This window comes from Muntiacus reevesi, chromosome 3 (assembly GCF_963930625.1).
Source record: "Muntiacus reevesi chromosome 3, mMunRee1.1, whole genome shotgun sequence".
Classification (NCBI taxonomy): Eukaryota; Metazoa; Chordata; class Mammalia; order Artiodactyla; family Cervidae; genus Muntiacus; species Muntiacus reevesi.
In genome coordinates, this window is record NC_089251.1 from 243,775,535 (window position 1) to 243,797,451 (window position 21,917).

At 34.7% G+C, this 21,917-nt stretch overlaps 1 protein-coding gene across 6 annotated transcripts in view; it reads left to right on the top strand.

Annotated features, from left to right (window-relative positions):
- Positions 1 to 21,917, top strand: part of UBR3 (ubiquitin protein ligase E3 component n-recognin 3) — a 190,134-nt gene that overhangs the window by 56,818 nt on the left and 111,399 nt on the right. For all 6 annotated transcript variants that reach the window (XM_065931732.1, XM_065931734.1, XM_065931735.1 and 3 more), the window contains exons 7-11: positions 5,433 to 5,563; positions 6,685 to 6,913; positions 13,124 to 13,303; positions 13,885 to 14,018; positions 20,183 to 20,269. In XM_065931732.1, coding sequence (XP_065787804.1) covers positions 5,433 to 5,563; positions 6,685 to 6,913; positions 13,124 to 13,303; positions 13,885 to 14,018; positions 20,183 to 20,269 — 761 coding nt within the window. The remainder of the gene's footprint in view (positions 1 to 5,432; positions 5,564 to 6,684; positions 6,914 to 13,123; positions 13,304 to 13,884; positions 14,019 to 20,182; positions 20,270 to 21,917) is intronic.

The window sequence follows — 21,917 nt, forward strand, 5'->3', positions numbered from 1 at the left end:
TATTTTTTGTTTTTTTTCTTGTGTTAAAAAATGCTTAATCACTAAGAGCACTTGGTTGGCTGGCCATCAAAGCTGTTTGAAGAGAGAGTTATGTTATTAGATGTGTTCAATTTGGAGAAAGTGTTGTTAGGGGATGATTGTGGGGGACCTCAAAAGCAAGTGAAACCCTTACTGTTGGGACTTTTGTTCATTGTTTTCTTCATAAAATGAGCAATATTATATTTCAGCCAGAAAAATAGTCTTTTCATTGAATCTTTTGATTTGGATCTAGAGTTTTTGCTATAAAGCTTTAATTCGATTTGTATCTTTTTTTAATTCAGGGTATGCAATTTCTAGAATGAAAAAGGATGAGCAGCAGGGAAGTAGTGTGGGTATGTGTCAGAAGAAGTAACAAGAGTGAAAGAAAATGAGAATGAATGGCACTTAACACATATTAAGGGCTCAGTAAGGACTCAATATATATTGATGCAAAGGAGAAAGTAAATATGCCTATAGTGAGGGAATAGGTTGGTAGTAAGTAATATGTATTAAACTTTTGTATATGCTAGACATAGTGCTAATCCCAGCATGTGCATTCTGTCATTTAATTCTCACAGTAGTCATATAAATAGGTTTTATTGTTACTACTGTTTTATGAATGAGGAATGAAGGCGTGGTAGGCATAACAGCTAATGAGAGGTAGGTCCTTAATTCAAATCCCAGAGTTTAAATGCTTTATCAGTATTTTTTCTTACCCTCCCTAAAAGCTTTTTGAGAGTACTTGTTATTGGTTGGTAGCCTGTGCTCCATTTTTGAAATGGATTTCTGAATCTTGGCGTAGTCTTATTTTCTGGGTTGTCTGTTAGAAAGTCTCCAGAGGTTAAAATGTTTTCATGAAATGATTATGTTTTCTACTGCCAAGTGTGTCTTTTGGAACGTTTAAGACTGCTTGGAAAGGTGGAGCAAGCAGACAGTTTCAGTTGAGGCTCATTTTGTACGTCTGTTCTTAGTTTCTCATGTTGCTGCATTCAACTGATGGACTGTTAGCAGAGGGCATGAAATTTGATTTGCTGTCCAGGACGCACGCCTGCAACGTGTTCCCCTTTTTCTTGGCACTGCAGAAAACCTATAATGCCTGAAAGAAATTAGAAACCCATTTGGTTACCTGGCTCTTTGACTTAACCAGAATTATGCATGTGCTTACCTGAGTCCTTGAGACACATTTGAGTTGGAGGAGATTGTTAGGCATATACTTGAGTTTAAGCTTCAAGGATATTCAGAAAATACCTCTTGTGGTGTTAAGAGGTCATTGTTTTCCTTCAGCCTGGTCAAACTCTGGCTTAAGATACATTTTATGCAGACTTGATGTTGAAATTTGTTTTCTTTATATCTGGATTTTTTGCATTTGAGATGGACTGTTGTCCCTTCCTTCCTTTACTGATAAGAAGGAGTAAAGATGTAAAACTTGATTAGCTATGTTTGGTTTGAGTATGTACATTGAAGAAATGGCTTTTTCAGTCAGTAGAAACTCTTTCCAAGAAGTGATTGTTGCTTTTGAAAATGTCTGAAGTCCAGAGTGGTTTAGTTTTTGTAAGAATTTGATTCAACAGTTTGAAAGCGAGCTGAAAATAAAATATGTAATGATGGACAAGAGGAGAGGCACTGTGCTAACAAACACATCACTGCCTATTTTCAAAAGTTCAATTTTAAGGATGAAAAACTTAGCCCTAGAGGACTTCAGCTAATATGGCCAAGATGAGCTGGTGAGTTGCAGAGCCTGGACTCTATTGTCTAAATTAAAAGCTTTCATTCATTTACACCACATATTGATTCTTCAGAAATTTCATTTTACAATTTCGCTTGAAGTGGTTTTAGGTGTTGTGAAGGTCATGACAGTTTAATCAAGATTTTAAAGGTAATAATCATACATAAGTAATGAAAGCATTTCTAACCAGATTTCTATAACATAACGTATAAAACACATAACACATGCTTTAAATATCTTGGGAAACTGGTATCTTTTAAGAATGACAGTGAAGACATTGTGGTTCACCGCCCCCCCCTTTTATGTCTGAAGATAGAAAAATTGGATTGTACATAACAGCAGCTATTTTCAATATAATAGAAGGCGCAGCTTTTCTGGTGTATTCGATTATTTATTTAAAACAAAGTTAAAATTTTTAATGCTTGATACACAATTATAGTAGCTTCAGGCTTTTCTTTGGCTAATACAAACTTGCAGAGAGTTATAACTATGAATTTAAGAAAAATTACTACTAGTTTAAAAAAAAAGAATAAATACTACTAGTTTTGTTCAGGTTTGTAATTATTTTCAGAAGCACTTATCTGGCAGGGATTTTTTTTTTGTTAGTCAGTGAAATTCTCAATCATGTTAGTACCAAGTGAATTTTGAGAATTAAATTGACTTCAACAATGTGTGCTGTAGGTTATATTCTTTTTTTTTATTTTTCAGTGGGTTTTGTCATACATTGATATGAATCAGCCATATGTAGGTTATATTCTAATTTTTAATTATAATCTTTTTATTCCTGTCACCTAATTCATTTGACCCCTAATTTTATTACTTTTTGACTTTGAATCTTGTCAGTGTGACCTTTGAGTATATTTTACCTCATTTCTTGTAAAACTGGTCATTTCTCTTTTAAATCATTGCCATGTCCTGCAAGTGGCAGGAGGAAGAGATTTCTGTTTTACAAGTAGAAAATTGTGAGATTTGAAAAATAAATAATTTTTATTTCCAAGTAAGAGCTGTGTAGTATAATTGTATTTCTATTTTTAGTCCTGCATATGGCTTATTTTGAAGGCTCCATTGAAAGGGAGTTAGATGGGGGATTAGCAGATATTTTTGTCTCTGTGTAGTTTAAATCATAGTGTTTCTAAATTAATGAATTTGTTATTCTGAAAATAGTGGCTGTTAATTATTAATGGGAAATTGGGTTAAAGTTGTATCTGATTTAAGTCTTATTAAGCTTAGTGTTTTACGAAAAAATCAAGAGAGTGATTAAATACTGAGTTGTTACTCTTTTAGACTCATTACCTGAGGAGATCATGATGTTATTGTTTAGTCACTAAGTTGTGTCTGGCTCTTTTGCCAGCCCATGGACTGTAGCCCGTCAGGCTCCTCTGTCCATGGGGTTTTCCAGGTAAGAATCCTGGAGTGGGTTGCCATTTCCTCCTCCAGGGGATCTTCCTGACCCAGGGATCAAACTTGCCTCTCTTGAGTCTGCTGTATTGGCAGGCAGATTCTTTACCACTGAGCCACCTATGATATGGACACATTACTCAATAATAGAAGAACTGTAACATGGGGATAGGATTGGGGTAGGGTTAATTAAAAAATTCTGCAAGGTTACCCTGGAAGACTACTTGACATGTAATTAGTTAGGACTGTACCTGAGTATTTTGATTCATGTGATACTGGTTTTTCAGATCTCTTATCTGACTCTAGTTCTTGCTTAAGCACTGAACCAGTCCATAGTTGACACTTGATGCCCTTATATAGAGTTGATGATTCAGAGCAGTATCCCAAGATAGTTTGCTTTAGTAAAGGTTAATAGAATTTTCTAGTTAATTTTGAAGGGTAAAAGAGAACTGAAGTATTAAAAACATTCAATTCACACTTTGCTGTACACCTTGAAACTAACACAGCATTGGTAATCAAATATATTCCAGTGTAAAATTTAAAAAAATTCAGTTCCTCATGTACCAGTTGAGACCTTTCTGTTGATTCAGCAAGGTAAGGAGTCAGAGATAAGCAGGAGAGAGCCTAAGGTGTGTACTCCTTAAGGAGTGGCACTTGGCTTTAGAAATAGGCTTTCCAGGAGTTAATTTATTCCCCCTTCGAATACCTTTTAATTCAAAAGGGACATCCATTTCCTGTTTGCTCTATGTATGAAGAGGGCGTCTTGAGTCCAGTGCAAGTAAACATAGCTAACATTCTTTGTGTTTCCTGGTATGTTCCTACCAGAAGAGAGTAAATGCCTTTGTGTATTAGAGTAAGCAGTGCAATAATGATTATTTTCTCTAGTGAAGTTAGCATTTCATTTATGAAGGATAATTTTAAAGAAATAGATAAGTTATCCTATAAAGATTTTTCAGAACAAAATTGGAGTTTGTCCTTAATAGTATGTTTTTAGTTTAAAATTATTACTATTTAAATTATGTGCCATGAATATTGTTCTTGTAAGATAATTGTTTTAAATCATAGTAGAAATTTTAGATAAAGGGCTTATGCTTTAGTTCAGTCACTCAGTTGTCACTCTTTGTGATCCCATGGACTGCAGCACTCCAGGCTTCCCTGTCCATCACCAACTCCCGGACCTTGTTCAAACTCATGTCCATTGAGTCGGTGATGCCATCCAACCATCTCATCCTCTGTCATCCCCTTCTCCTCGTGTCTTCAATCTTTCCCAGCATCAGGGTCTTTTCAAATGAGTCATCTCTTCGCATCAGGTGGCCAAAGTATTGAAGTTTCAGCATCATTTCTTCCAATGCATATTCTAAAGGACTGATCTCCTTTAGGATGGACTGGTTGGATCTCCTTGCAGTCCAAGGAACTCTCAAGAGTTTTTTCCAACACCACAGATCAAAAGCATCAGTTCTTCAGCGCTCAGCTTTCTTTATGGTCCAACTCTCATATCCATCCGTGACCACTGGAAAAACCATAGCTTTGACTAGACAAACCTTTGTTGGCAAAGTAATGTCTCTGCTTTTTAATATGCTGTCTAGGTTGGTCATAGCTTTTCTTCCAAGGAGTAAGTGTCTTTTAATTTTATGGCTGCAGTCACCATCTGCAGTCATTTTGGAGCCCAAGGGAAAAAAGTCTGTCACTGTTTTCCATTGTTTCCCCATCTATTTGCCATGACGTAATGGGGCTTGATGCCATGATCTTAGTTTTTGGAATGTTGATTTTTAAGCCAGCTTTTTCTCTCTCTTCTCTTTCACTTTCATCAAGAGGCTCTTGTTCCTGTCTGTTTTCTGCCATAAGGGTGGTGTCATCTGTGTATCTGAGGTTATTGATATTTCTCCCAGCAGTCTTTGGTTCCAGCTTGTGCTTCATCCAGCCTGGCATTTTGCATGATGTACTCTGCATATAAGTAAAATAGCGGGGTGACAATATGCAGCCTTGACATACTCCTTTCCCAATTTGGAACCACTTCATTGTTTCAGGTCTGGTTCTTACGTTTAAGGACAAGTAATTATTTTTCTAGTAACTACTTTATATTGAATTATAAGGACTAAGTATTTTATTGTACTGTGGACATTATAGAAACAACTTGATATTGTTAGTATTATTATTTGAATTATTGAAAGGATAGCCTTGATTTTTAGGCATAGTCAGATGTTTGAGGTTGCTGGGTTGTTATAATAAGGTTTAAATGAGATGAGCAACTTAAATCATCAGGGTGATAAATATTATTTTTCTTATGTAGATCAATCCATAATGGATGTTTTGAAACATAAAAGTTTCTTAGAAGAGCTGTTGTTTTGGACAATAAAGTATGAATTTCCCCAGAAGATGGTGACTTTCTTACTCAACATGCTTCCAGATCAAGAGTATAAGGTATCTACATTTTTTCCTTCTTTTCTGAACTTTGGTCACCTTTCTTTGCCTTTTCAATTTTAAATCTTTTTGATATATTTCTCAGCTCGGTTGCCAAAAGAGGGCCTACACAAAAAGCACAGTATTTTAGATCTGAGTCAAAGCATTTTTACAGAGCAGGATTCTTAGGGTTACCTTTCTGCGTGAGTCTTGGTCCAGAGAAGTTGCTGGGGGACAAACAAAAGCACAATTACCCAAATAAATATGTAGTTAAAAATTGTAGTAAATTCTCTAAAGGAGAAAGATGCAACATGCTTTGAGAAAATGTTTAATGGGGACAACTGAATTTAGATTGTGAGATCCAGCATGGGAAAAGCACAGAGTTAGTAGCTTCTGGCCATAACTGTTAAAGACACAGTGGTATTGACTCATGTACACATGTAGATGAGTGAAGTCTCTAGTCTCAGAGGGTGTGGACCCACCAGTTACTCTTGTATGGTTATGGCAAAGTTATACAGCCTCGTGTCTGAAAAGACAGTGAATCATGGTTTAGCTCTTCTTATGGTTTAAGAAGCAAAGCCTCTTTAGGAGTGACATTTTAATAATGCTGTTTTTTGTGTTTATGTCTACTTAAGAAAACAATAGACGAAATGTATATGGTACACAAAAAAGAAAACTTAAATATTGGTTGGCTTGCAGATCAAATAGAAAAAATATCATTTCTTTTGGAGTAGTCACATTGACTCACTTATTGTTCAGTTGTGTAAACAGCTTAATGATTTTCAAATGAGACTTTAGATTTTATTGCTAAAGTAGTTAGCACAGGACGAAGACATACTTTGACATTAGTGAATTGATACCTTTGTGCATAGTGAAGATTTGTGTTTTTAAACCATCTTTGTAATTGCTTTACAACTTTAATAATGTAAAATGCATATTGAATATTTTTTTAACTATCAAACTATTTTGCTAATTTTCAAAAAAGGGACAAATGTAAGACTACCATCATTGAAAATACTTTTACAATTGTCTTGGACATTGTCATAAGCTAATCATAGCTTTAAAATGCTGGTATAATATGTTGAAAATGTGTTATCTAACTTAAACTTTGTTTTTTTCTTTCTGTTTAAAACATTTTACAGGTTGCTTTTACAAAAACTTTTGTTCAGCATTATGCTTTCATTATGAAGACACTGAAGAAAAGTCATGAATCAGATACTATGTCTAACAGAATTGTGCATATTAGTGTTCAGTTGTTCAGCAATGAAGAGCTAGCCAGACAGGTAACAGAAGAATGTCAGCTGCTGGATATTATGGTCACTGTGCTGTTATACATGATGGAAAGTTGCCTTATTAAAAGTGAGCTACAAGGTAAACTCAGAATTACTTTCACTGGTATTATAAGTACACTTTGCATAACTAGCCTTAAAAATTCTTTTTAATGCTTAAAAGTAGCTTTTAAAAATATTACAAAATAATACATGTTTGTTAAAGCTTGAAAAATTTTAGCAAAATTTAAAGAAAAAACTTTAAATACGGTTTTGTTATTCACAAACAGCTTGTTAACATCTTGGGATGTTTCATTTCTTTTTGTGAGCTGAGTATTTTTGTAGATAAGAATATGTACTTTAAAATATTCTGTCAAGTATACACATTAAGAACATGTTTTTAATGATTGCAAATAGTAATATCATATGACTTTACTGTAACTTATTTAACCATTTTCTTATTAGATATATTTCTATTTCTGCAGTCATGAATTTGTTATTGTCAGCTTTAGACATTTTATATGTGTATACTTTTATAATTTAAAAGTTGAAATAAATCTTGCCTTTTATATGTTCCTTTAATGTGATCTTTAATTTTCTTCTTTAATGCCTTTTCATATTGTCGTAACATTTCTAGGAATTCCTCTCATTCTTATTTCTTTGTGGTCTTTCTTTCATCTTGACTTTACCTCCTCATAATAATTTATAATATTTGAGTATTTGCTATGTACTAGGCACTGTGTTAATATTATCTATACATTGTTTCAATTAAACTTCTGAACAACTCTCTGTGTATGCTCAGTCGTTCAGTCGTGTCCGACTCTGCAACCCCATGGGCTGCATTCTGCCAGGCTCCTTTGTCCATGGGATTTTTCAGGCAACATACTGGAGTGGGATGCCATTTCCTACTCCAGGAACAGCTCTCTAGATTGGTGTTATTATTATTTCCACTTTAAAGATGAGTAAATTGAGGCTTAGAGAAATTGAGTCATTTGCTGTAGAGTATATAAGTTAGTAGATGACAGAACCAAAAAGGACTTTGTATCTCCTGATGTCAGAATCTTTGTTCTTAACCACAATACAGCCAGGTCAATTTTAATAGGACTTTGTCTTCACTTGTTGGCACTTGGAGCTAAATATAAAAAATAATAACAAACAATGCCTCAAGTTTAATCTTAGGACCTTTCCATTCTCTGTGAATGGGAGACCTTATGCTTGAGACGTGCCTTCTGCTGTTGTCTCCTTTTGCATACGAGCTCCTGTTTTCTCTTTATACTGATAGTCTGCCTATTCTCAGGTGCAGTACCATGGCCTGAAAATTTATATAGGGGTCAGTGCAGGCATGATGCCTTCTATGTAATAATAGCTCACTAATAATGATGAGAGCTGCCATCTTCTGAGCACTCACTGTATACCATGGTTTCTTTCCCAGTGCTTTAATATGTTTTATCTAATGTAACCATCAGTAATTCTGGGGAGTAGATGCTGTTTTTTCCATTTTATAGGTGAGGCAACTGTGGCTCAGGGAGTTGAGAAGTCAGTGATCTATGGTTTTATAGCTGTGAGTGTAAGTCTAGGTGTCTGACTTCAAAACTCATACTCTGCCTCACTATGTACAATAACTCTGACTTCCCATTGTAAGTATAGTGGGAGAATATATTATTTACATAAAGCAGTATACTTCTTTACCTTTTAAATGGAAATATTAAAAACTGCTTTGCATTATTTTTCTATCTTTGTGTAGGATGCCCTTTTCTTTATTAGATACTTGGCTGTGTATATTCAGTTCTGTTCAGTCACTCAGTCGTGTCCAACTCTTTGCAACCCCATGGACTGCAGCACGCCAGCTCCCTGTCCATCAGCTGTGTATATTACTCTTTTTCTTTTTTGAAATAGTATCTGTCATTGTTGAACTGTATCAATGATAAACTGGCAAACTTGAAAAAATGAAAAGTATCTACTCTTCTCAAAAGAGCTGAATCTTTTTTCTTGACTAGGTGGTTTAGCTGTGCTTATTATGTATGGCTTGTGTTTTAGAGAATGTTTGGGAAGAAGATGTATATGAGTCTGCCTCCCATTTTTTTTTCCTAGCCAGCTTTCCTGCGAGAGTTTTTGTGTTTGCTTCCTTAACTTCCAGTCACTCACTAACCCACCTCCATCTAGTGTTTGTTGCCATCGTTCTGTTGCTTCTCCAGAATTGTCCAGGACTCTCCATTAGCCACATGTCCTACTTTTCCTAGAACTGCTCCAGGTTATGCCTATTATTTTGACATCAATTTTAATACAGTCTGTTTTACTCTCAAAAGTGTTCCAGTTTATGTGATTAATTATATGGTCACCCTTTCTATGACTACATGATAAGGCAGCTGATGATAAAACTTTGGACCTTATCTTGCTTGATTTTCATTAGCATTTCACACTGTTGATTCTCTGTTCTTTGTGTGGTGTGAAATTATTTTCTGCTTTTTCTGTCAGTGTTGGTGTTTCTTGGCACTTGGCCTTGCTATCTCTGCCTTTCTTACTTTTCCAGTGTTTTCTGAAATTGTATTACATAGTCTTCATTGCTTTCTACATATGCTTTCTTCTAATGCAGTTAGTCTGTCCTGGAAATTCTTACACAGATTGAATATTCCAAAAGCTAAATAGCTATAAGTAGCATTGCTAAGATCTTAAAATATAAATGTATTTTTTCTAGCGATAAATTACATTATTTCTAACAGGTCTAACACTATCTTTAGCTCCAGTGCTGTTTTTGTTTCCTCTTTCAAAAGTATGTAACATTTCATGGTACATATTTACTGGTTTTCTAAAAACACCATGTGTTTTCCTTGTTTTTACATGAAGAGTATTGGAATGAGCTTCAAATATATTGAATTAGCTACAGATATTACCCAGGTTTTCTATGCTTTTTAGTTTGTAACAGCCTCTGTCTAGCCTTTGTATGCATTGTCATTAGTGTTTGAAAATTTTGTCTATACTGTTAGTAAATATAGGAGCTGATATAAGGAGTATTCACATGGCCACAGCAATAACTGAAAATTAAAAGGAAAAAGCCTCTAGTAGTACGTGACCCCTTCCTTATACTTTTTCTTTCTTATACTTTTCCATATCCCTGAAATTTTATAGTTCTGTGAAATTTTCTGTGTAGAATGGAACTTTAAACCATGTGTTGCATAACTATAGGAATGTCTGTAGTTGCTTATAATGCCAGATTGATCATCTGTCCTGAATATCATATTATTTATTGAATTATATTCTTTGGATGTCTGCAAGCACCTCACACACACAATGTCAACACCAAAAATGAAGTTCTGCTTCTTTCCTATTACATGTATGTGTGTGTCTATAAGTTTGTGTGTGTTAGTGCTCAAGTTGGTGTTTTCCCACCACCCTAACCATCTACAGAGCTGCCCAACCTAAAACCTAGGAGTCAGTTTTGACTTCTTACCCTTTGTAGATATAGTGACCATCACCAGGTCTGTCATTTAAATCCTTCTAAATATATTAGAATAACCAGTTCTTTTCATCTTTGCTCTTTATGCCAGCACTGTAGTTCAAGCCATTGCCATCTCTAGGCCTTCTGTTACTAGTCATCAGCACTCTTCTATAATCACTTTCCACACTAAGCATCTATTCATGTCCTCTCTTGCTTAAAACCCCCTCTGTGGCTTGCCATTCTCGTCTCATGAACTGCAAACTCCTAAAGCTGACTTATAAGGCCATCTAGACTCACTGGTGCCACTTAACCTTTGCATTCTTTGTCCAGTAGTTCCAATATTTTTTATACCGCTTCCTCTACCTAGAATACCATTTGCTCCTCATGTCTAGTTTATTTGGCTAATCCCAATTTCTACATCATTCTATAAATAACAGTATAAACATCACTTCCTCAGGAAACTCTTTTTCCTTAATTGTAGACCAGCTTTATTTGTTCTTATGATTTCTTGTACTCTTTCTATTACAGCCCTACCATGCTGTGTCTTCTTATATTAATCTCAGCAGAGAAAGAGACTGTATAAAATCTTGACTTACTTTCCACTTTATTTTCAGAGCTTACTAGAATGCTGGACTCTCCGTAGGAGCTCAGTAAATATTTGTTGCTGAGTGAATATCATCTAACACTGAATCACTGCTCTCTCTGTATCTATATTTGGAAAAGTATCAGTTGGATAAAAATAGAAGTTCTAGTCATTTTGTTTCATTATAGATTCCAAAGTATTTTTCACAAGAACAGTAGTATTTAAAGCAGTGTCAGGAAAATAGTGATTTTGATTAATTGTATTCCACTTATTCATCCTCTGATTTCAATTAAACAGTGATTCTCAGTGTTTATAAAAGTTAAAAAAAATCTCAGCATCCCTAAGCACTGTCCCATCAAAATCAACTGCTCACTGACTCATAATGGCTGTAGTTGTCAGAGAACATTTCCAAATCTTCAGTTCAGTTCAGTCACTCAGTCGTGTCTGACTCTTTGCGACCCCATGAACCGCAGTGCGCCAGGCCTCCCTGTCCATCACCAGCTCCCAGCGTTTACTCAAACTCATGTCCATTGAGTCGGTGATGCCATCCAACCATCTCATCCTTCTGCCCTCAGTCTTTCCCAGCATCAGGGTCTTTTCTAATGAGTCAGCTTTTCGCATGAGGTGGCCGAAGTATTGGAGTTTCAGCTTCAGCATCAATACTTCCAGTGGACACCCAGGACTGATCTCCTTTAGGATGGACTGGTTGGATCTCCTTGCAGTCCAACGGACTCTCAAGAGTCTTCTCCAACACCACAGATCAAAAGCATCAATTCTTCAGTGCTCAGCTTTCTTTACAGTCCAACTCTCACATCCATACATGACCACTGGAAAAACCATAGCCTTGACTAGACAGACCTTTGTTGGCAAAGTAATGTCTCTGCTTTTTAATATGCTGTCTAGGTTGGTCATAACTTTCCTTCCAAGGAGTAAGTGTCTTTTAATTTCATTGCTGCAGTCACCATCTGCAGTGATTTTGGAGCCCAGAAAAATAAAGTCTGTCACTCTTTCCAAATCTTAGGTGTGGGTAATTTGTAAAAGTTCCCTTATCTCCATTTCCTCATTCAGCTGTACCCTTTCTCATTCTGTTGTGGGTCCTGTTTCATATGTTGTTAAGTTTGAATTGGGTGAAATAATTTCATGAACTGAAACCTAAATTTAATTTATGGAAATATGAAGTACAGTAGAAGCCCTCTTCACCGATGAGTTTGACAATAAGGTGGTTAGTTAGAAAGTTGATTAGAGTGAGGAATTGTTAAAAAATGATACATAGATATCTTAAACAGAGGATTTTAACTTACATCACAGGGATGCTTGTTTGTTCTCCAGTCTTTTCATTTTGGGCAAAGCATTTGTAAGTTATTGTATTCTTTACTGGAATTCTCTCTTATCCTTCTTGTATATACTACATTTGTTTTTCTTTTTTTTTTTTTATTAGTTTGAGGCTAATTACCTCACATATATACTACATTTGTAAAGCAGCACCTGTGATTTCCATTTTCAGTTTCTTTAAAGTAGAATCAGAACATAAGAATTTTTATGAAACAGTCTGAGTTTTGAAAATCTTCTGTACTCTTACGATTTTTTTCCTCCAATATTTTCTTAGGCACTTTTATTGTCTTTCAAAAGCTTATGATCCCGTTTTTATAATAGCTCTATTTATGCATTCATGTTTTATCAGATTATATACTTGTGATTTAAATTTTATAATACAAGGAGCAATTAGTATGAACAGAAACAAAAACAGACTCTGGATAAGCATATACCTTGGGGCTTGTGTAGTCTGGAATAGGCTTGATTTTGAGCATTCTGTGTATTATGGGTATTAATGTGTTTTACAGTGGGAATGGGGGACTTGTTTGTCCAGTGAATCAGTTAAGCTGGAATAGGGAAATAAGTCAAGAGAGCTAATACATACATGTTATAACTTCTAATAGTAAAGATTTTCTACAAGTCTAATCCTCCCCGTCTCTTTCTTCCAATGACGTGTTTAAACTTTGAGGCTTTTTTTTTTTAAGGCTTAAGAAGTTTATGTATTTTTTTATAGTTTCATAACTCAATATCATGTAATATGTTTTACAGGTAGTAATAATAATTATAATGATGTGCTAAGTGTTATGTTAACATTTAATTCCCAGAGCTATGTAATATACCTGAAGCCATATAGGTATTAAATGTCAGGTTCGGTTTGAATTTAGGTGACTCTGATTCTAAAATATATAATCTTTATCATTGGTAAGGCTATTTTTTTTAAGCTAATTTTTTCTGGGTGTATGTGTCTGTGTTTGTTTTAGATGAAGAAAATAGTTTACATGTTGTAGTGAATTGTGGAGAAGCATTGCTGAAGAATAACACTTATTGGCCTCTTGTCAGTGATTTTATTAATATCCTTTCTCATCAAAGTGTGGCTAAGAGATTTTTGGAGGACCATGGTTTGTTAGTGACATGGATGAACTTTGTCTCTTTCTTTCAAGGTATGAATTTCAGTTTTTTTCTTTTTTATTTAGTTTTAGTTTGCAAAATTACTAATAGTAAACTATCAGACACTAATTAAAAGATAATAGCACATCATTCATTTATATGACAAATGTCTCATTTTAATTGATATTTGTAAGTATTTAATAAAGTGCTCATGAAACATATCAGAGTTATGAAAAAAGTCAAACTATTATATAGGAAATAGGAGTGTAATTTTAAAAAGCATTTTAAAGCATTAATCTAGAAATTTTCTTGTAAGAAAGATTGTTAACATTTCCATAAAAATTTCAACCAGTGCCAATTAAAATAGTTTTGAGTTTATTTAGTATATTCATTTATGTTATATAAGAAAGAGATAATTCACAAAATGTTTTTAAGAAAGTCTAGTTTATAAAGAATTCTGAAAGGACCAGACTATTTTATTTTTAATAATTTATTAATTTCTAAACATATTTTGTCATTTATGCCATTTGTGAACATTAAAATCTGTTTGGTATGAGGAAGTATTTTATTTGATTTTGAGTATGGGTGTTTGTTTCCATTTGGCATGGTTTATACCTGTTTTAATTTTTGTAAGGTATGAATTTAAATAAGCGAGAACTAAATGAGCATGTGGAGTTTGAATCTCAAACCTACTACGCTGCCTTTGCTGCTGAACTTGAAGCCTGTGCACAGCCAATGTGGGGACTCTTATCACACTGTAAAGTTAGGGTATGTTGAAAATATTTTTGTTAACTTCTGTATTTACCTTTAAAATAATTTAAAGAAAAATATTTGTGGAAACATTGACTTCTTTACTTGTATGTAATAATATGCAGTGTTTAATTTTGAATTTAGCTCTGTGAAAGTTGACCTAAGACAATAATTATTATTCTTAGGTAGATTGGACTTGATTTATGTAAATGAATTATCAGATCTTTCTAGCCTTCCCTTATTGTAAATAGTCTTTGTAGCTTCACATTCATCTTTATTATTTCATTTTATTCATTATCAGTTAGTTACCTAATGTTTCTTATCTTTCAGGGGATGAGGATAAACTTCAATAAAGTTTACACTTTTAGGATTCCAAGAACAAAATCAATATACATTTCATATAATTCCCGTTTGTTTGTGAAAAGAACCTAAGAGTATATAGTAACAACATAAATTCTTATAATTGGTTAAGAATGTGAAGTTTCTCAATCGTGCCCGACTCTTTGCAACCCCATGGACTGTAGCCTACCAGACTCCTCAGTCCGTGGAATATTCCAGGCAAGAGTACTGGAGTGGGTTGCCATTTCCTTCTCCAGGGGGTCTTCCCGACCCAGGGATCGAGCCTGGGTCTCCCGCACTGTAGGCAGACGCTTTACCGTCTGCGCCACCAGGGAAGCCCAGCTCACTTAAAATTGCATATGTTTTTGTCTTTCTAAAAAAATACATATATTTACCTATGCATTTTAAAGTATTGGTTTGATGGGTCTCCAGAATCCTTGGATAGTTCAGAAAAATGTTATCTCCTGACCCTACAAAACTAAGGACTTAATTTTTTGTTGTATGGATCCCATGAAGTCCTACCTGTTAGCCTGTACCAGTAAGCATACTGCAAAAGATTGTATAGTGCTTTTGGTTCTGCCTCTTTCAACTTAGGTGACTTGGTCAACTCATGTAAAACTATTTGAACTTCTCAGACTTTTTCTTTTAAAAACCTAAAAGGAACAAAACAGAAATGGGACAGTAAAGCCTGCTGTTACAGAGTTATTATGAGACTCTTCTACATATATTCTTTAAATGTATGTGTTTCTTTAAGTGGCTTTCTATTTTCTCTTATGACTCCAGCTTTCTCTTAATGCAGATGACTCACGACTTTGTTACAGGCTAGCCAGGTTCAAATTTCCAACAGCTCTGGTTATTCAGTGTAGAATGTCAGAATATTCTGGTATTCTCCTGAGAGGTACATGAGTTTTCTCAGGTTCCTAACTAGCTTTTTAAAAACATGTGTCTATAGTGTGTCCTTTATGTCATTTTATGTATGGTGTTATAAATGATGCAGTTTTCCAATATAGAAACCTCCCCAGCTGTGTTCAGACTATAATCAGATACCGTGAATTCTCTCTTTTGTCCAGAAATGTCTCTCTACCACTTCTTTTCTCTGTTTTACTTCTTTATCTCAGTATTTTTAAAAATCTGCATTGTTAGGTAACTTCTTAACTGATTTTTCTGCCTCTAGATTCTTCCTACTCTAGTCTCTCCTAATATCTAAATTACTTCTGAGCTCTGTGCTTATTCCTCCTTTGCTTAAAAATCATTCACATTCCTTTCTGTCCACAGGATAATGTCCATATTTCCTGTAGAGGCATTTAAGAACTTCCACAATCTGTCTTCAATGTATTTGTCATAATTTGCCTTCATGTACCCCACTACCTCCATGCCTTCGTTGGTTTAATTACTATTCCTCAGCTTGCAGTTCCTTTCTTAATTTCAGTTCTTTTGTTCAAATTAGTCCTTTTTTTTTTTGTTTTGACATATGTGCTCATTCTTTCTGCTTAGTTCAGTGCTTCTCTTACAAGAGAATCATCTGGGAAGCTTAAAAAATATATGTGCTTAAGTGTCACTGTTAGAGCTTTTGATTTGTGTGGTGTACAGTAGGATCTTGGCAGCAGTTCTAACTGGAATGAAAAGCCATTAGTATTAGCTTTTCAAAGGTTGTATTCAGAGACTCAGCTGACATGTAATCTGCTCATTTTCACTTCTTTCAGATTTATGATTCTAGTCTCTGTTTATATAGTACCTCCTTTAATCTCCATTGTAGCATTTATTTTAAAAAAAACCTGTCATCTAGTATGAGATTTGTTTGTTCATTTATTAAGAAAAAAGTCTATTGAATGCTGTTCTACGCTAGATGCTATCTAGATGTTTGGGTTTTGGGTGTCAGACAAATCAAATAGATGTGGTTCTTGCTCTATGGAGCAGTCTAATAGTGGAGATAGACATTAAGTAAGTAAGCACGTAGACTTGTTTTGTAAGTGTTTGTAAATATTCTACAGGAAAATATCAGGTTTCTATGAGAATGATGAGTGGGGAAACTGATGGATTTGAGGATCAGGGAAGGCCTTTTTGAAGAAAGAATATGAAGATGCCAGCTATATGAAGAATAAAAGTGGGATTAGGGCTGGTAGTAGGGCAGATGGTATGGAATAACGTACCCCCAATAAGAAATGATTGGTCTTTTTAAGGAGTTTGTGGCTGGAGCCAGAGAATGAGATGGAATTGGAGAGATAGGCAGAGAGTAGATTATTAATGCAGGTTCTTATAGACCATGTTAATGAGCCTTGGATTTAATTTTAAGGAGAAGCCAGTGAATATTTTAAAGTAGGGGTTTGATGTGATCAGACTTACATTTAAAAGTTCCTTCTGTTTGTTTGGAAAGACTGGATTGAGGAGAATATGGGGAGCATCAGTACTAGTAGCAAATAGACCAGTTAAGATGCTGTGGTAATATTCTAGGAATTTCAGGTTTGAAATTCAAGATGTATTAAAGGTGCATTTTTAATGTTAAAAACGTATTTTGAAGGTAGAACCAAAAGGGTTGGTGATGGATTATATGTTATTGATGAGTTAGATAAATTTTTGAGTAGCTATATATGGAGATAATTTTACAGAGGTGAAAAAGATAATAGAAAAGCAGGTTTAAAGTTTTCAGAGTTAGATATGTTAAGTTTGAGATGCCTCTGAAACATCCAAGTGGAAATAGTGAATAAGTAGTTGGATATATGAGTTTTGTACTTAAAGAAGTCTGGGCTAGGGTGTAAATTTTAGACCCTTGGGAATAAAAATAGCATTTATTGCCAGGGGATGGAATGCAGTCAAGTTGGGAGAAAAGAGAAATGGACTTTGAAGAAAAAGTTAACATTTAAATATCAGAAAGGGAGAGGAGAGAAAAACAGAGGAATGCAGCATCATATAAGCCAACAGAAAAGATGCTGCCTTTGGAGAGAGGATTGATCTGATGTTGATATGAAAAGATCAGTATTTTAGGAGGATTATTCTGATGACTGTTTAGGATGAATTTGGATTATAAGACTGAAGCTTTATTTCTCTCTGTGATGAAGAGAAATCATTGTTTTCAGGCAGTAGTTATTTTTCATTTTTGAAGGCCAGGATTTCATTGTATTTGGGGTCCCTTAATCTAAGAAGTGAAGATGACAGACAGAAAAATGAGCTTATGTTATCTTGTAATACTTAAGAGAGGAGTTTGTCAGCTAAAGGGACATCTGGTTCCTAGATAAGATGTTCTCTTGTTGAGAGCCTAGACTATGCCAGACTTTGTTCTTATGCTATATTCCTTATGTCATGTTCTTATCTAATCTTCATACCATCTCTTATAAAGTAGATAGTATCATCCCTTTTTTTCCAGAGGTTGAACAACTCGCCCACATTTACACAACTACAAGTAGAAGCTTGAGTTTGAAAACAAATCCATCTGATTTCAGAACCAGTGCTTTTTATCACTTTGCTGTAATTGTCTCTTAAAGAGGAATGTCTAGAGTTTTTTAACAGCAGTGTTGTAAGGTTTTAGAAATGTAAACTAGAAAAAAAGAATATTATTTTTAAAAAGCTGTTTCTTTATGTTTTTTAATTATAAAATGTAAAACTAAAGGATTAGCAATAAAAAAGGGAACTTCACCTGATAGCTTACTTACTTTGTATGATTGCCTTATATGCTATTTGGTTCTTAAAAATGCTAAGGGATCATTGAACAAGTTATACTTGATTAATAATGGATAGCTTGGATAAAGGGATGGCACATTTCTAGAGTGTCACTAATTTTTGCTTTCTAAATGGGAACAAATAAGCTGTGAAATTTCCTTCTAGTGGCAAGCTTTAGAGTACTGCAAGCTAGACACAAGTTGAGTCTGGCCATGACTCTTTGGCGCACTTAACTAGCACTTGTCAGATATAGTGCTAGAGTGTGACAGAGAGCTTTGTATGTGCATTGTTTTCATTTGCTTCTTCATAACAGTAACCTGTTTGACAGTGATCTTACCTTTTGTTGACATTGATGCCCCAAAATGTTTTTCTAAAAAACTTTTTATTGAGATAAAATTCACATAACATTTATTGAGATAAAATTCACATAAAATGAAATTCACCATTTTAACCTTTTTAAACTATACAATTAAGGAGTTTATAGTATATTCACAAAGTTCTGCTGCTATCACCACTGATTCCAGAACATTTTTAACACTGTGCCCGTACCCCCTGCCAAAAAAGAAAACTCAGCCTCTCAGTTCCAACCTCGTCTCATTCCCTGGAAGCCACTAATTTCCTAAATAATATTCCATAGCATAGGTATATCACACTTATTTGTCTGTTCATGGGTTGACTTCAGTTTTTGACTGCTGTGGGTTGTGCTACTGTGAACACTTGTGTAGGCTTTTGTGTGAGTATATGTTTTCAGCTCTCTTGGGTCCATGAGAGTAGAATTGCTTGGTCATGTGTGAGTCTGTGGCCTTCCCTGGTGGCTCAGCTGGTAAAGAATCCACCTGCAGTGTGAGAGACCTGGGTTCTGTCCCTGGGTTGGGAAGATGCGCTGGAGAAGGGAACAGCTCCCTACTCCAGTATTCTGACCTGGAGAATTCCATGGACCATATAGTCCATGGGGTCTCAAAGAGTTGGACACGACTGAGCACCTTTCATTTTCACTTTCATGGTAACTCTGTGTTTAAGTTAAAAACGGCTGCACCATTTTATATTTCTACCAGCTATGTATGAGAGTTTGTTTCTCTATATTCTTGCCAACACTTATTTTACATTTAAAAAATTACAACCATCCAAGTATGTATAAAGTGGTATCTCATTGTGACTTTGATTTGCATTTTCCTAATGACTGATAATGTTGGCATCTTTTCTTGTGCTTATTCGTCATTTGTAGATCCTCTTTGGAGAAATGTCTTTTCAAATCCTTTGCCTAATTTTTTAAAGAGAGGCTATCATGATTTATTTTTCCATGTAACTTAATACTTTCCCATTTCACTGAATCAGTTTCTCCATAAAACATTACAACATACTTTCATGTGTGTGTGCTAAGTTAACTTCAGTCGTGTCCGACTCTTTGCGACCCTAAGAACTGTAGCCTGCCAGCCTCCTTTGTCCAAGGGATTCTCTAGGGAAGAATACTGGAGTGGGTTGCCATGACCTCCCCCAAGGGATTTTCCCAACCCAGGGTCTAACTTGAGTCTCTTTACATTTCCTGCACTGGCAGGCAGGTTCTTTATCACTAGCGCCACCCGGGAAGCCCACAATACTCTTTCACAGTACCCTTATTTCAAGGGGAACATAGTCATTTGCAAGCTAAGATATTCACAGGCTGTTTATAGTACTCATACGTTCTGCCCTCTTTTTTTTATTGTGGCAAAATATGCATAACATAATTTTTCTTTTTTTACTGCTGTAACCCATTTTTAGGTATGCAATTCAGTGACATTAAATACATACATTCTCAATGTTGTGCAACCATCCATTTCTGGAACTTTTATTTTTATCATTCCAAAAGAAAGTCTACCCAATAATAACAGTAGGGAACTTACATTTTTAGAATCTCTTGAAATGGAATCCAATTTACATCACTTAAATTTACTTCAGCTTTGGTTCATTTTCAGGAATATATTATATAAAGGGTGATATATTGTATTCTTTAATTTTTATGACTATCACTAATTGTTACTATTTGTGAAATGATTTCTTGAAATGGCAAATGTGGTTATTTTGAAAATGTGTATATTTATTATTTTACATATATATATAATACACATAACTATGTTTATACATTGCATATACTTTGAAGTTGAGCATATATATATTTATATACTATAAATTTATAAAGCTTATTATTTTAGGAAACTCAAGAATATACCCGAAATGTTGTTAGATATTGCCTTGAAGCTCTTCAAGACTGGTTTGATGCCATTAACTTCGTAGATGAGGTATGTATATTTTTGATATATGTAGAAGCATTTAAGAAAAGAAGTGTTAGATCTCATTTAACCTTGAAAAGAATGAATGTCTTTTCATGGGATAAGGGAAAGATTTCAGAATAAGCATAAAATCACTAGGTTTTAAAAAAGGAGGAAGTAAGAGACCAATTGTTTGTTATTTAGGAGATTCTACAGTACATTAACTGTATTTGCTTATCTCCTAGAGAAGGATATATTTTTTATGTTATTAAATGTATATTTCTCAGGAGTGAATATCAGTTTCTTTCAGGGAGGAAAAAGTGACAGTGCAAATTTGAATAGAATAGAGGAGATTGATGGAAAAGGTACCACAACTTTATTAATTGGTCAGTGTTCTGTGGGCATGAATAAAAGTAATTGTTATTGATAATAAACTGAGAAGAATTAAATAAAGAATTAAAGAAAAAATAATAAAAGATTAAATAGAATTTGACAGTCAAACAATATATCTTTTATGATGTTTAAAAGTTTCTTGTTTCTTAAAGTGCTTTGACATATTTGTTTCTGAAAACAACCCTGGTTAAGTAGGGAAGATTACTATTATCCTTTCCTTTTTTATAGATGTAAAATGGAGATACAGAGATATTAAATGACTTGCCTGTAGTTCTATGGCAAACTACTAATTCTGGGTCCAGAGCCTGCATCTCTCAACTGCTTGTCTGGTAGTATTCCAACCATACTAGCTGTTGGCAATGGAAAGAGCTTTAGAGTTAGGCATACCTGAGGAAAAATTGTTGCTCTGCCACAAATCAAGTAGCTGTAGACACAGTGTTGTCTTGACAGTGTTTTTGTTTGTTTTAAAGCATTACCAAGTCTCTTTAAGATAATACTATTAGCCAATGAGGATTGAGTAAGAGGCATGTATTTCATATGTGATAAATATTTGTTCTGTCAGCCTGAGAATGGAGGTCAGAAGCTATTGCAGTAATCCAGCATAGATGAAGTAAATAATAATTTTTGAACTGAATTAAGACAATCAATCACTTAGAACACAGGATGGAATAAATTTTTCCAAAAGTGTAGGCCATTTAAGAATCCTGAAATTCTAAGTATCATTTCTGAGTGTATAGCAGAGCAACATTTATGAGTATATAGCAGAGTAGTTAGAGTCTTCTCTCCTAAGAGGAAAGTAGAACATGTGTTCACCCAGCAAATATTTATTGAATGTTTACTGTGTTCTAAACACTGCAGATACAGTGATGAAATGGTTCCTAATTTGAGGAAATGGAAGACAAGTAAATGGCTAATTTGATCAGAATGCTTCTGTATAAAATTGTGACCAGGGTGCTATAGGGAAGAAGAGAGTGGAGCATCTGATTTACCCTGAGGGACTCCGGAAAAACTTCCTAGTAGAAATGTCGTTTCAGCAAAGTCTTATGGTGTGTTAATCCAGTGGGAGCAAGTATATATAGCATTTGAGTCAAAGGAAAAAGCATATACAAAGGCACTACTTATAGTGTATGAGTTTATATGACAATAGATGAGGCCGGAGAGTCCTCTCTCTCAAGAGTTGGACAGTTAAAGGAGGTTAAAACTATAGTGGGCCATTAAAAGATGATAAATGGAGAAGTACAGGGTTAAAGTAATGTTTCAGTAAGACTGCCACCTGGCAGTATGA